Genomic DNA, 13,259 nt, shown 5'->3' with positions numbered 1-13,259 from the left:
ATTCATAAATTATACAATTTTGAAATGCAACATTTATAAGATTTCGAGCAATTTTCTTTGGCACATGAAGGGTCTAAATTTTGAACTTCAACCCAGATCCCACTAAGGCCCAAAAAAAGGAACCCAGATCCCAAATAGTTTAACTTATTACCGATCCAGTATGAGAAAAGATAATCATATTAAATTTCAATAAGGTAACATTAAAAGGGACATATAGTCCTTAGAGTACACGCCTCTAGAAAGCTGAGAATTGTTTTCGAGGTCACATGCCACAATCTTAAACAGGTGATGCTTTTTTTGACCCTGCCCTGTTCAGCTTTTGTAAGTCTCTCGTTTTGATTAATACATACATACAGTTGCAGTTAAAAAAAAAAAAAAGAGCCCTTAAGGCTGCCGTGACATCTACAAGTTCACTGACGTCAATACCTTAATATAAAATATTATCTCCAGTTTTTAAAGGGGAAAATGACAATAAAATACCACTTGAATTTCAAAAAGACAAATAAGAGACCTGAATAAGCAAAATGACAAATAGGGCACTGGGTACCAATCTGGAATTTTGATTTTTGATGTCAAAACATGTTACAAAACCCATTGACAAAGTAGTAACTCTCACTATGAAAGTTGTAAATCCCACTATGTGTTTTGTAAAATTCAGTGTGGAATTATATTCTTTTTTATAGAAAAGTTGCCTAACCCCTCAAAACAGGTTGCAAAAGCCATTAACCAAGTAGTAATTCTCATTATGAAAGTTGTAAATCCCACTATGTGTTTGTAAAATTAGGCAAAACTTGCTCGGCCCTTCAAAACAGGTTGTAAAACCCATTGACGAAGTAGTAACTCTCACTATGAAAGTTGTAAATCCCACTATGTGTTTTGTAAAATTCAAAATCAAAATCCCATATTGGTAGCTGATGCCTTCTTTGTCATTTTGCTTATTCAGGTCCCTTATTTGTCTTTTTAGAATTCAAGTGGTATTTTATTGTCATTTTCCCTTTTTAAAATAAGAACCAGATAATAAATTTGAATAGATTAAAAAAGTTTGTTAAGTTAATTATTTGTAATAAATAGATCTTATCTTTTTTTAAACTATCTTTACTAATAATGTGTATTAGCTAAAATTACCAATTAATAAAACATTTAAAATATGCAATTACTATAAGGAATGCCTTGAAAATAAATGAATAAATATGAGAGATAGAGTGGATTGAAATCTTATATTGAGGATTAAATTGAAAGTCAAACTAGTTTTTATATTAAAGATATGTAGTATAAAATTTATAATATGCCATATTATTTATAAATTATGAATATGAAAAATGTTATTATCCATCTTAAATTTCATGAAGGACTGAATTAATCTTTCTTCTTTCTTCTTCTTCTTTTTTTTTTTTTTGGGTTTTTGCCAACGGACTGAGTTAATCTCATGATTAGCACATTGACAAGTTGAAACAAGCCAATTCTGCGGTCTTTGCCAGCATGACTGACATGCGATATCCAAATTACCCTTCCTATGATTTTCTTAAAAACTCCAATATTTTACTGAGCTTCCTAAAGGAAAAGAGATCAGATGGATATCTACACATTGAAAATTTCAATTGCATATGCAATTATTAGATGCGACAGAATCAAACTTGTTTAAATAAAACTGAAACTAGATGATAGAGTCCCCAGAGCCATCATATATATAACAGAGAGTAGAGGGTGTTTAATTGTAAAATATTGAAAGGGGAATCTGAGGTACGTGAAGCAGTCATGTCCTGCAAAGCCCAACACAGATTTGAATGCGAGGAGTAGCTATTGCACAGCTCGTTTCGTTGTTTGTATGCGTCTTTCTATATAGATTTGGGTCCCCCCCGGCCCCCATCATCCCTCCAGTCTTTTGACAGTATCTGTGAATTTTTGGAAATCACAGCGATATTTGTGTGTGACTGTCAGCTTCCTTCCCTTTCCTTTCCTTTTTACGCTCTCTTCCTTTGCTGAAAAGCACCTCTCCTTTTTTCTGCCCCTTCTCACATGCTTCGAATCCTCTCCTCCTCCATTATTTACCCTTCTCTCTCTCTCTCTCTCTCCAGCTCTCAAACTCTCTGCATGTTATATCAGTCAATTGGGATTTGCTATGTGATGTTTTATATGCTCCATTAGTTCTCTCTGGCTCATCACTCACTTGAAGGGAAGGGATGATGGCTCTGCTTGAGACTCTTTCGCCTAATGAGCTTTACAACTTCATTATCCATGACACTATCTCTGCAACCCCCTTTATCCACCTTGATTCCTCCTCAGAAGCTGCTGTCTTGTTTGAGAACAGAGTGAATCCAGTCGAACATGACCCTGCAATGTTCGGTGATTTCTCTTCTTCAAGGAAACGTCGTCATTCTGATGAGCTTCAGGTGCCTGTTGTGCAAGGAAGGAAGAAGAGGAGAAGGAAGCCAAGAGTTTGTAAGAACAAAGAAGAAGCTGAGACGCAGAGAATGACCCACATTGCGGTTGAAAGAAACCGCCGCAAGCAGATGAATGAGCATCTCGCCGTCCTGCGTTCACTCATGCCTGAATCCTACGTCCAAAGGGTTTGCCTTTAATCCTTTTCTCTTTTTTCTTGGGATTTTTCAAGCCAAAGTTGGAAATGTTGAGGTTCATATTAAAAGCAGAGATAAACAAATTCCTCTGTTCATCGTACTGCAAAGCACAGACCAAAAGTTTCAAACTTTTACGCACAGCTTTTTCAAGAAAGACATTTATGATGGAAATTTAAAGCTGTCTACATTAATAAATGTCCAAATTGTATATATCTTGCAGGGTGACCAGGCCTCTATAGTGGGTGGTGCCATAGAATTTGTGAAGGAGCTTGAGCATCTGCTGCAGTCACTTGAAGCTAAGAAATTGCAGCTTCTGCAACAAGATGCAGCACAAACTAATGAAGACTCTTCTTCCCCTTCTTCCATTTTCAAACTCATGAATCCCCCTTTTGCACAATTCTTTTCTTATCCTCAGTACACGTGGTCTCAGGCTCCAACCAAATATCCTTCCAAGACCAAGGCAGCCATAGCTGATATTGAGGTTACTTTGATAGAGACACATGCAAACCTTAGAATTCTGTCACGGAGAAGCCCCACGCTGTTGTCAAAGCTGGTCTCTGGTTTTCAATCACTCTACCTCACCATCCTTCATCTTAATGTCACCACCATCGACCCTTTGGTGCTTTATTCTATCAGTGCTAAGGTATGTAAACTTTCCATAATCATAGAACTTCAAAACCTTCATGTAATGTGTTAATTAGTTTACCAAAATTGACTTAGCCAAGGTTAATTGAACTTATGGCAGTATGCTTCATCATTCTTCTACTGACTAGAAGGGAGGGAATCATCTGGTGTTTTAATTATTGCTGAGTTCTAGTTGCCATAACCAGATAGTGGAAGGGACAAATGGGCATGATTATATCTACATATAGGTGTGTATGAAAAATGGAGGAAATTGTGTGGCTGAGATGAGGAGGGGTTTTTGTATGTGTAGGTTGAAGAAGGATGCCACCTGGGTTCGGCGGAGGATATAGCGACAGCAGTTCATCACTTGCTCAGAAGAATTGAGGAAGAAGCTTCCCGTTGCGGTTGATGATGAATTGTGATACATACTTTGGTGACGTGACCAAACTAACCCCTTCCTCTTAGAAAGGAGGGTTTGTGTGGGTGAATCTTTCAGTTCTTTTTTTCTTTATTTATTTCTTTATTTCTTGATGTGTGCATGTAGAGATGATGTGTCAAATGCTGATGAAAAGGTGTGCAGTGGATGGCTTTTTTTGTAATTTTGACTCCTTAGAACTCAGATATAATGTAAGGTTAGGACTTAACAGGAGAGTAGAGTGCATATGGAATCTTGTTTGGAGTTGAGCTAAGGTGAGCTGTCTCATCCCATTCCCTGGCCCAATATGGAGATAATACTGCGTATGCGTACCTTCGTCTTGCTCTTATTCTATAAGATAAAATAAAAAATTAGAATTGTCTTATTTTGTTTAATAAAAGAGATTTTTAACTGAAAAATAGAATGTGAAAATGAATTATCTATCCTCCAAAAAAAAAAAAGAGGAAGAAGGAAAAAAAACAAAAGAAGAGCTGTGCCCCGTGATGCTGATTTTGGCCATCAGAAGTCAGAAACTTCTGCTTCGAAGTTTGAAACAGTCACGGACTTGTGAGTTGATACACTCGGGAAAGACCTCCCTTTTATAATACAGATTCGTCTCTCACACACACAAACAAATGCTGCCTAGAAAGAGACTCGACACTTCCTCCAGCAAAAGGCCCCTCTCATATCATCTCAACACAACATGTCACCAAATGTTGCCCAGAGAAAAAACCACTATGATATGACTATTTGTAGGGATTTTAGTGATAGATGATAAGAGTTGATAACAGAAAAAAGCTATCTTACTGTAAATTCTTCAAAACTGAACTTTAGCGCCCAAAAGAAAAACTCAAGCGCAAAACAGTGCTGGCCCATAATGGTTGTAGCAACAAAAGAAAAGATTTGTCCTTTTCTGGGAATGGAGCGGGCAGGATTTGTCTAGCAAGATATGGTTCCTGGCCCGAAATTCTAAGTGATGAAAATATAGAGGCTCACAGACATTAACACATGTTTGGATCTCTATATATCTGAGGCTGCATTCCATATACATATATATATTATATTTGAGCCATTGATCATCACACATGTTTTCTGGCTTCTTGGTTTGCAATGAATCACAGAAAACGAAACATATGGAAACAGTAACTGAGACTTGATCTTACAGGAACCCTCAAATAATCTATGATGTTTCCTCATTATCAAGGGAATTGCATGCATTTTAAGAAAGGGGAAGAATTAAGCTGCATGGGCGAATGTGATAGTGTGGGTATATTGGAATGTGTGATGTAGCTTTGTAACTTTGGATCAAATAAGAGATTTTCAATATGCAAAATTTCTAAGGTCAGCTTTCAGTTTTGTAAGGTTGTGAGCGTTCGATTGTTATCCTCATTAAAGGGTTTGTGTCATTTAGTGTGAAGCAGAAGAAGAAACAGACATGCACGCCTGATCTCCCATCTGTTGTACTTGATCTTCTCTGTGGGGAAGCCCATTAAGTCTCCCTCCAGTACTGGCTCAAACTTCATTGATTGATTATATTAATTAGTTAGCTAATTATAGTTTCATCATTTGACACTAATCCGTAGAAGAACTTCCTTTTCACTTGCATACTTTCCCCATATATACATATACTGTTAATTTCATCTTCAAGATTCGCTAAATCCAGTTGAACAAGAAGACAAAACTCCTCTGTCTGCAACTAATCAAGGAACAAGATCTTACAATAATATTGACATTCCAATACCCTATTTTATAAGTCAATATTGGATATGGAAGCTTATCCTTAATTTTACGCCGAAGACAAGTTCCAGTTTCTGGAGTGTGTCAAATTTTAAGATTTTAGGCCAGGATTTCCTCTGGGTTCATCATCTGTAAGTAACTACAGTGCATTCAACAACTTTTGCCCTACTTTTCGTTGATGCTCGTGAAAGAAACCCATCAAAATTTTAATTCGCAGAAGAGGATTGAACCTTTGAATCCAAATACTTGTTCTCTTCTTTGAATTAATGAAACATAAACCCAAACTTGCAAATCTGGGGATTTTAAGAGCAAAAATGAAAGATATATAGTTTGGGTGTAAGTTGTGAGGCATTTAAATTTCCACGTTAGCGATATTGTATATTACTCTGCCTAATAAGCTTGTGTGAAGCTATTAGTTCACCAGTGATGGACATATTTGGATGATAATCTCATAAATAAAAATGAGTTAGCCTAACTTGGCGTTGATGCATTAATATTGGAGTTATCAAACAAAACAAGAGCTGAAAACAAATTAAGGGGTGAGTTGACTTGACATATTTGGATGATAATCCGTCCGTTTATAAACTAAAGGGATAAACCTTATCGTCCCAGAGATCCTTTTTGTTAGATTAGAATCACACAAGAAAACTATAACAGTAGCCATTCGTTGCATTCATATATATTAATACATGTGGCATTTAATGCAAGCTCCTTTCAGTTCGATTGTACAGTAACTATCTTTGTTTCTTTCCTTTGGTTCATACGTGCCCGTCTCTAACTGATTAAACTCCATTTTTCTTCCCACGTGACATTTACCTCACTGCTTCAATTAACTGATTTGACGAACTGTAAAAACTCCTGTAACTTTAAAGGACGAGGTTGGCTATGAAAGCTTTGAGAGGTCAAATATATAATGGCGTAGACCTAGAAGGAAGCAAGGACGCAGTACGTAATATTGAAGCATACATAATGTCTTCCCTGCATCTAAAGGAATTTGAGTCTGAAACAACAGAACCGTTCATTATTACCAAAAATTATTGAGCTCAGCCTGCCACGCTGCAAAAATTCGTCGGCTCCTTATAATAATTGCTCGCTGACGAAACTTGGGCCCCACTCCCAAAAACGTGTTTTTGAAAAAAGTTGTTGGGCTTCTAGGCTTGTTTATAAGACCCAGATTTAGTTGTCTTTCTTATATTAGACTCAAATTTGATTCCATGCATATGGAACCACAGGAGCGTTGTCCGTGGTGAATGGATGAGGCCAGAATCTTCAGCTTCAACATGGCTTACAAGTGTAACCCAAAAAGAAAAAAAAAAAGGCTTACAAGTGACCAAAAAGAATTGGGTATATCAAAAGAGACTAGCTCTTTATCACACGAGGGACCAAGATTTGAATTCTCATTAGAAGAAGTACCCAATAGTACCTTGAACCTCCAATAAAAATATGCATATGCTTAGCAAAGGAAAAAAAAAAAAGGCTTACAAGTGTGCTAATAAGAATTAGTCTAATTAGAAAGGAATAAACTTATAATCCATAAGATCGTAAGTTCAAATCTCACTACTAATATGAGGACCTTGTTAGTGAGTGATATGTAAGTAGCTCTATGAGTGCTTTTTAAGTCTGAAAGCATATTCTGACCTTAATGAGCTTTCATCATCCAACTCACCTGAATTTTTTTCTACTAAAAAAAATGGCTTGAGAGAAAGAGAGAGAGGGTGTGTGTGTGTTGAAAGAGGAATCTGAATATTGAGGGTCTGATTCCTGGTCAATAATTTTGAGGAGACACAGTCATTAAGGGCACAACGTCCCTGTTGAGAGAGGGCTAAGGAGAAAGGTGTGTGTGTGTTTTGAAAGAGGAATCTGAATATTGAGGGTCTGATTCCTGGTCAATAATTTTGAGGAGACACAGTCATTAAGGGCACACCGTCCCTGTTGAGAGAGGGCTAAGGAGAAAGGGACTATCTTGCAAGGGCGTCGCCAATCCATGGCATACCCCATTTTCACGTCACACTTCTATCACTCCCACCCATTTCTTACCCTCTTCAGTTTCATATATCTCATTATCCAAATTCATATTTTAGGTCTTAAAAGCGTTATTTTTTTTATAATCTTATCATTCTAAAATTGTTTCCTTTGTGAATCTAAAATACCAAGAATATAAGGAGTTACATTATTCATTATTTATAAACAATAAAATTCATTTCGAGCTCCGTTCAAGTACATGGATTTATAGCTTTAAAAGCTCCCCCCTATCAAAGACAATCTTTTGAATTGATAAAATCACCATGGATATAAAACTCTTTGGATGTGATATATTAATAAACTTATTTAGCCATGAATTAGTGATTATAATGTTATCTAAGTGTTCCTTTTCAATTAATTGCACCTATCTGTAATATAAAATTTATATTAAGTTATACAGTTCAATTCATGTTATAAATAGTATGGTTCTTTAATTCTATGCAAAACAGGGCCTACAGTCTAGTTTTGTTTAATGAATCAAAATTTGTACTCATTCCAATCCACAATAAAGAGCAATGTCAACTACTTTGTGGTTTTAAATAATTGTTACTCCTCTGATTTTATTTATAGGACAGAGAGATAAGGTATTTTTTGATCCTATTTATAGGACACTAAGAAAAAAATTTTATATGGATGTACAATTTTACCCCTCATTTATTATTGTGTTGACTTTGTTTGTTTATATTAGGTATAATGTATATTAAATAGAGATAAAGTTGAAAAGTCATTAAATTTTAAATGAGAGTTAATAAAGTTTAAGGTTTTTTTTTGTTTGTGTGAAACATGCTGAAAGTGCCTCATAAATAGGACTAGAGAAGTAGTATAATCTTGAGTAAAATAAATGTCTACATTTAAGTAGTTGGCTCCTTTGAAACACTCATCCTTGGTTACATGAAGAAATAATAAATGAAATAAAAGGAGTATGACTGAAGTGTGTGTACATTGCCCTATATTTTGAACTGAGTAGAGTTTCTAATAACCGCCCTATATTACGGACGGGAAGGAATATGGTTTAACAAGGTAAAGATAATTCATAATAAATCTTTAATTACTTATAACACCAGTGATTTGCATTGATTAAAGACATAAAATTTAGGTTGCTTTTCCATTTCGGACAATAAATTCAAGTCAGTCTTAGCCTGTTAGGGAGTGTAGAGCGTGTTCTTTTGCAAACTTAAATTTCTCAATTTCACACTTTCTTATTTTGTTTAGGTTGCCTTTCAATTTTGTTGGACAAATGCACTTCAATCTGCTCTTTTCGATCCTGGAATTGAGAAAAGTGTTTATGTATCAAATCCAGATTGTAAATTTCTCAAATTGAATACTTCCGTTCTAGCCAGGCCTACTTTAATCTCTAGGTTTTTATCTCATAACATTTTATTTTTGGAAATCAAATGACAACGAAGGTAAACTCAATGAAACACAGACGATATAAAATTATTTTTTTCAATCTCTCTCTCTTTTTTTTTTATAACATTTTCAATCTCTTTTTTAATCTAAAGAAGACATGTAATTTATGTTAGGATTATGGTTTTGATGATAACAAAGTTAGATTAATTGGATTAAATATGTTGATCGATCATCTGATCGATCAAATGATTATCGATAAGCTATCAGATAATTGTTCAGTATAAATCAGTTTTATATTAAGTATTTTAATCGAAGAGCTATTCGATAAGTTGTTGATCGATAAAATGATCGATTATCGATAACATGCAAGTTACATAAGGTTACAGTTAATTATCGATCACTTGATCGATGACATCAGATAAACGAACAGGTAACAGATAAAGAGAACCAAATCTGAAGTGCATTTATCGATCACATGATCGATAAATCAGTTATCAATAACGACTTCGATAAGAGGTAACACACTCTACTCCGTCTGCACATTAATTCTGTCATCATTTATCCATCATACTATCGATCACTTGTTTATCGATCATATGATCGAACATTATGTTCTAACTCTCTGGATGCAGGTACTCATCATAGCTGCTGAATTGATAACCTTATCGATTACTAAATTATCGATCACATGATCGATAATCAATGTTCTATCTGCTCATACTTAGTTTTTCTACAACCAAATTATCGATAACATTATCGATAATTTAACCTGTCTGCATAGTATCTTTCACATAACATGATCGATAAAGAGCCTCAGGATTATTATCTTCACTGCATTAACTTATGTGGAATCATTTTTTCGATCACCTAATCGATCATTGATTTATTGATAAAATGATCGATCATCCGATTTCCTGAAACTCCTGTTTTCACATAATGTGATCGATAATCAATTTCTTTACCTTACAGGATTAAATCTCTGTTTTTCGTTTTATCGATCACTTGATCGAATATTCATTGATCGATCACCTGTTCGATTAATCCACATAGTCTGTGTTTTTCGTTGAATATATTCTTACTCATTGTTTATCAATAACCTTATCCATCATCCATTTATCGATAATCTGTTCGATCATCAATGATTGAAGTTTCATTTCTGTAACACTTGGATTATCGATAATCTGTTCGATTATCAATGACTGAAGTTTCATTTCTGTAACACTTGGATTATCGATAATCTGTTCGATCACTTGTTCGATCATGGAACGTTTTCCGTTTAAACATCAGTCGACTATGATGATTCTTAAAATCAATGATCTATTTTCTTTCAAGCTTTTCTCAGCCTTCTTTTAACATATAACTCTTTATCGAAAAGACACGAAGGCAAACGAAACTTGAAAGGGATTAACCTTGCATATTTCATTCGGAGTTCACTGTGTTCATGTTTCATCATTTATCGATTATTTCTTCGATCATCACATGATCCATAACCTATTCGATAATTGCATATATTTGCTATATCTTTTCTTCATATAATTAATCGATAATATGATCGATCAAAGGATTATCGATCAAGGCATCGATTAAGTAAGTTTATCTTACTTTCTGAATATCTGAAGATTTGATGATTGATTCCATGTTTTCCAACTTATTGTTTCAAAATTATCATATACTTATCACTTGATTTGAGGAAGATTATTTCAGGTAAAGAGCCACAACGAATTTATGATGTGAAGAATCGACTTTTGTCAGAAGCTTCCAATGGCTAGTTTCAACGGTCATATTCTTCAAGCCAAACGGGAAGAAAGTGCTCAACGGTCAAGTACCCAATATCATCTATAAATAGAAGAGCATTCAAAACAAGAAAAAGAAGAAGAGTCCGAGCTTACAACATCAAATGCTAAAATGCCGAATCAATATATTCTCATTTAGAGCTCCGAGAAAAAACTCTCTGTCTCTGTATTTCATACTCTAAAACTTATGTATTCGTAAGATAGAGAGGAGAGTTTCCAAAACGTGCTTAAGATTCATCTATCACTTTTTTGAGAGAAGAAATATTCAATCTTCCTTATCATTATTAGATTGTATCCCTACGGTGTGTAAGGGGGAGTTTTTACCTCAGTGTGAGGTTGCTGCTGAATAGACTGGTTAGTCTAAAAAAATTGTAAGTGGCGTCACAAGTGCCCAGATCAAACTTGTGGTTGTAGTGGTTCTCAAGTACCTGTGTTAAACTTGAGGGAGATAGTGGATTGAAAATCTCAATGGGAGCCTGGGGACTGGACGTAGGTCGGTGAGGACCGAACCAGGATAAATCATAGTTTGCATCTTCTCTTTTCTTACCTCTTTATATTTCCAGCTAAACCATTTTACTAATGTGATTATGCTTATCTCGATTCATTGTATTTTATACTCAGAGTTTCTTATGAATTTCATTACATTGCGAAAAGATTTTTAATTTTAATCAACACCCAATAACACCAATTCATGTTCATGTGCTCGTTTTACAGTCAATTATACTTTTGAAAAATTGAACGGTGAAGGGGTATCTAATAATTGGACGTCAGAGGTGAATGGCCTCATAATTGGATGTCAGAGAGATGCAGAGAAATCAAAAAGGCTATAAACTTATGATCATCTTTAAGCCATGTGCAGATGAAAGTATGGTTCAGAGAAAGAAACGATTAGAGATGTATCTGAAACGAGGCCTTGTAGGCCTTGTAATCTTCATCCGCACAAGGCGGAGACGGAGAGACATTTATTGTGATGTTGACCAAAACGTAAACTCTTTCATTAGGGGAAAAATATGTCCATCCGACGATGATGGTAAACACAAACACAGGTTTTTCCACATATTTCTGCTCTCACACTCACTAATTAGTATGCCAATTACTCTCCACACATATTGTCATCTTAACATCATACCATCAGAGTTTTTGTTTTTTGGGAAAAACAGGGGAAGTCTCAGACAGGGATAATCCCTTGCCTTCCTCCATTTCTGCGAAACGAGAATCTTCCACTGGAAAATGATCTCTTCATTGTGATTGGACTCAACACACAATGCAGAAGCACCCTTCTTCTGCTACTAGACTTGCTACTTTCTCCTTGTGATCTCTTTGAAGGGCCCGCTTCGTTTGATCCTACTCCACCAATTTGTAGCGAATGATGATCCATGGACACTGACCTTCTTATGGCTTCATCGTCTTCATCCCCTTCGTCTCTGATCATCTCAATCATTCTATGCCTTCCTCGCAGAAAACCCAGATCGCTAAAAGCACGCAACGCTGGCTTCGGACCTTCTTCCCCATCCCCAACTGTTTCTTCGTTTCTTCTTCCAACCCCTCCATTTTCCTCATTCACATTCTGAATTTCCCGTGAAGAAGATCCATTTCCTGAGGAAGATTCCTCTGTCACAGGTGGAACCACTTGAGGGGTCGAAGCATTGAAGGTGAAGATAAGAGCACGACAGAGAGGACAATTAGAGTGAGATTTGAGCCATTGATCGATACACGGAAGGTGAAAAGCGTGGCTGCATTTAGGCAACAGTCTGATATGCTCATCTTCTCGAAACTCACTGAGACAAACAGAGCAGTCTGTGACACCAACCAACCCATCTCCTTTTTTGTACTTACACACTGTGATTGACTTTATCAGAGCTTCATCTAACCCACTGGTTTGGACATGCCAGGGCTCGTGCAGCGAAGGGTTGTGATTATCTTCAATCTCATCATTCTGGGGAAGATTCTCTCCGTCTGAAGATCTTCCTCTGTTCCCACAGTACTTGGACATGAACGTGTAATAACTTACCAGAAGGAAAGCACTGGCCAATATCCCAATTATGGCTATAACGAGAGGAGAGAAATTTGGGGATGAATCGTCATCTTGAGGGAAATCGAGGGCAGGTGGAGGAGGAGGAGGAAGCACTATATAACACCACTGTGGACAGTAAACACTGCAAAAACCTTGAGAGCAATCTCTGATGTTCACGTAGGGAATCCAAGTTTTTGGGTTGCCAAGCGCAGCCATGGAAAAATATTACAACTTGGGGTTCTAATCATGGAGTTTCCATCTTCCTGCTAAGCAAACATGGACAAAATTGATCTTATAGCCCAATGATTAGAATGAGTGAGTGAGAGAGAGAGAGAGAGAGAGAGAGAGATGGGAGAAGATGAGTTTCTGGGAAAGGAAAAGATGGCGTGGAAAAGAAGGGAAAGACGAGGAAAATGGGAGGACCAATTGGCATGCTTTTGCTTTTCTTTTGTTGTGCAGGGCTTTCTCTTTTCTTTGTTACAACAGTATAATGGCCTCTTGACTAAACAGTGATCATGTTTGTTGGGAATTTATTGAAGTAATCAATACTTTTTCTATTTAATTTTTCTTTCTTGTCCTCCTTGATTTCAACAAAGTGCAACATAGTGCTTTTTTTTTTTTTTACGATTTGAACGAAAGGGATTTAGTTCTTTTCTATTCATTTACTTCTTCTCTTTTTATTTTGAAAACATTTGGTTAACTTGTAGTAACTTGGAGATTCAAATGCT

General features: G+C 36.0%; 2 protein-coding genes across 2 annotated transcripts; one reads left to right on the top strand and one right to left on the bottom strand.

The window, feature by feature from the left end:
• The first annotated feature begins 2,098 nt into the window (after positions 1–2,098).
• LOC114758061 (transcription factor bHLH71) lies at positions 2,099–3,922 on the top strand. Its single transcript, XM_028947068.1, has 3 exons — positions 2,099–2,567; positions 2,797–3,219; positions 3,511–3,922. The coding sequence occupies exons 1-3, from the start codon at positions 2,181–2,183 to the stop codon at positions 3,607–3,609; spliced, it is 909 nt and encodes a 302-aa protein (XP_028802901.1). The 5' UTR covers positions 2,099–2,180; the 3' UTR covers positions 3,610–3,922.
• Positions 3,923–11,414: 7,492 nt separating this feature from the next.
• Positions 11,415–13,014, bottom strand: LOC114758010 (RING-H2 finger protein ATL51-like). The gene has a single exon (XM_028947005.1). The coding sequence runs from the start codon at positions 12,745–12,747 to the stop codon at positions 11,686–11,688; it is 1,062 nt and encodes a 353-aa protein (XP_028802838.1). The 5' UTR covers positions 12,748–13,014; the 3' UTR covers positions 11,415–11,685.
• Positions 13,015–13,259: the final 245 nt, after the last annotated feature.

Source organism: Neltuma alba, unplaced genomic scaffold (genome assembly GCF_004799145.2).
Source record: "Neltuma alba isolate B1F8T4 unplaced genomic scaffold, ASM479914v2 tig00010661_pilon, whole genome shotgun sequence".
Classification (NCBI taxonomy): Eukaryota; Viridiplantae; Streptophyta; class Magnoliopsida; order Fabales; family Fabaceae; genus Neltuma; species Neltuma alba.
Note: the sequence above shows the minus strand (reverse complement) of the source record. Positions and strands in the feature narration are given on the sequence as shown.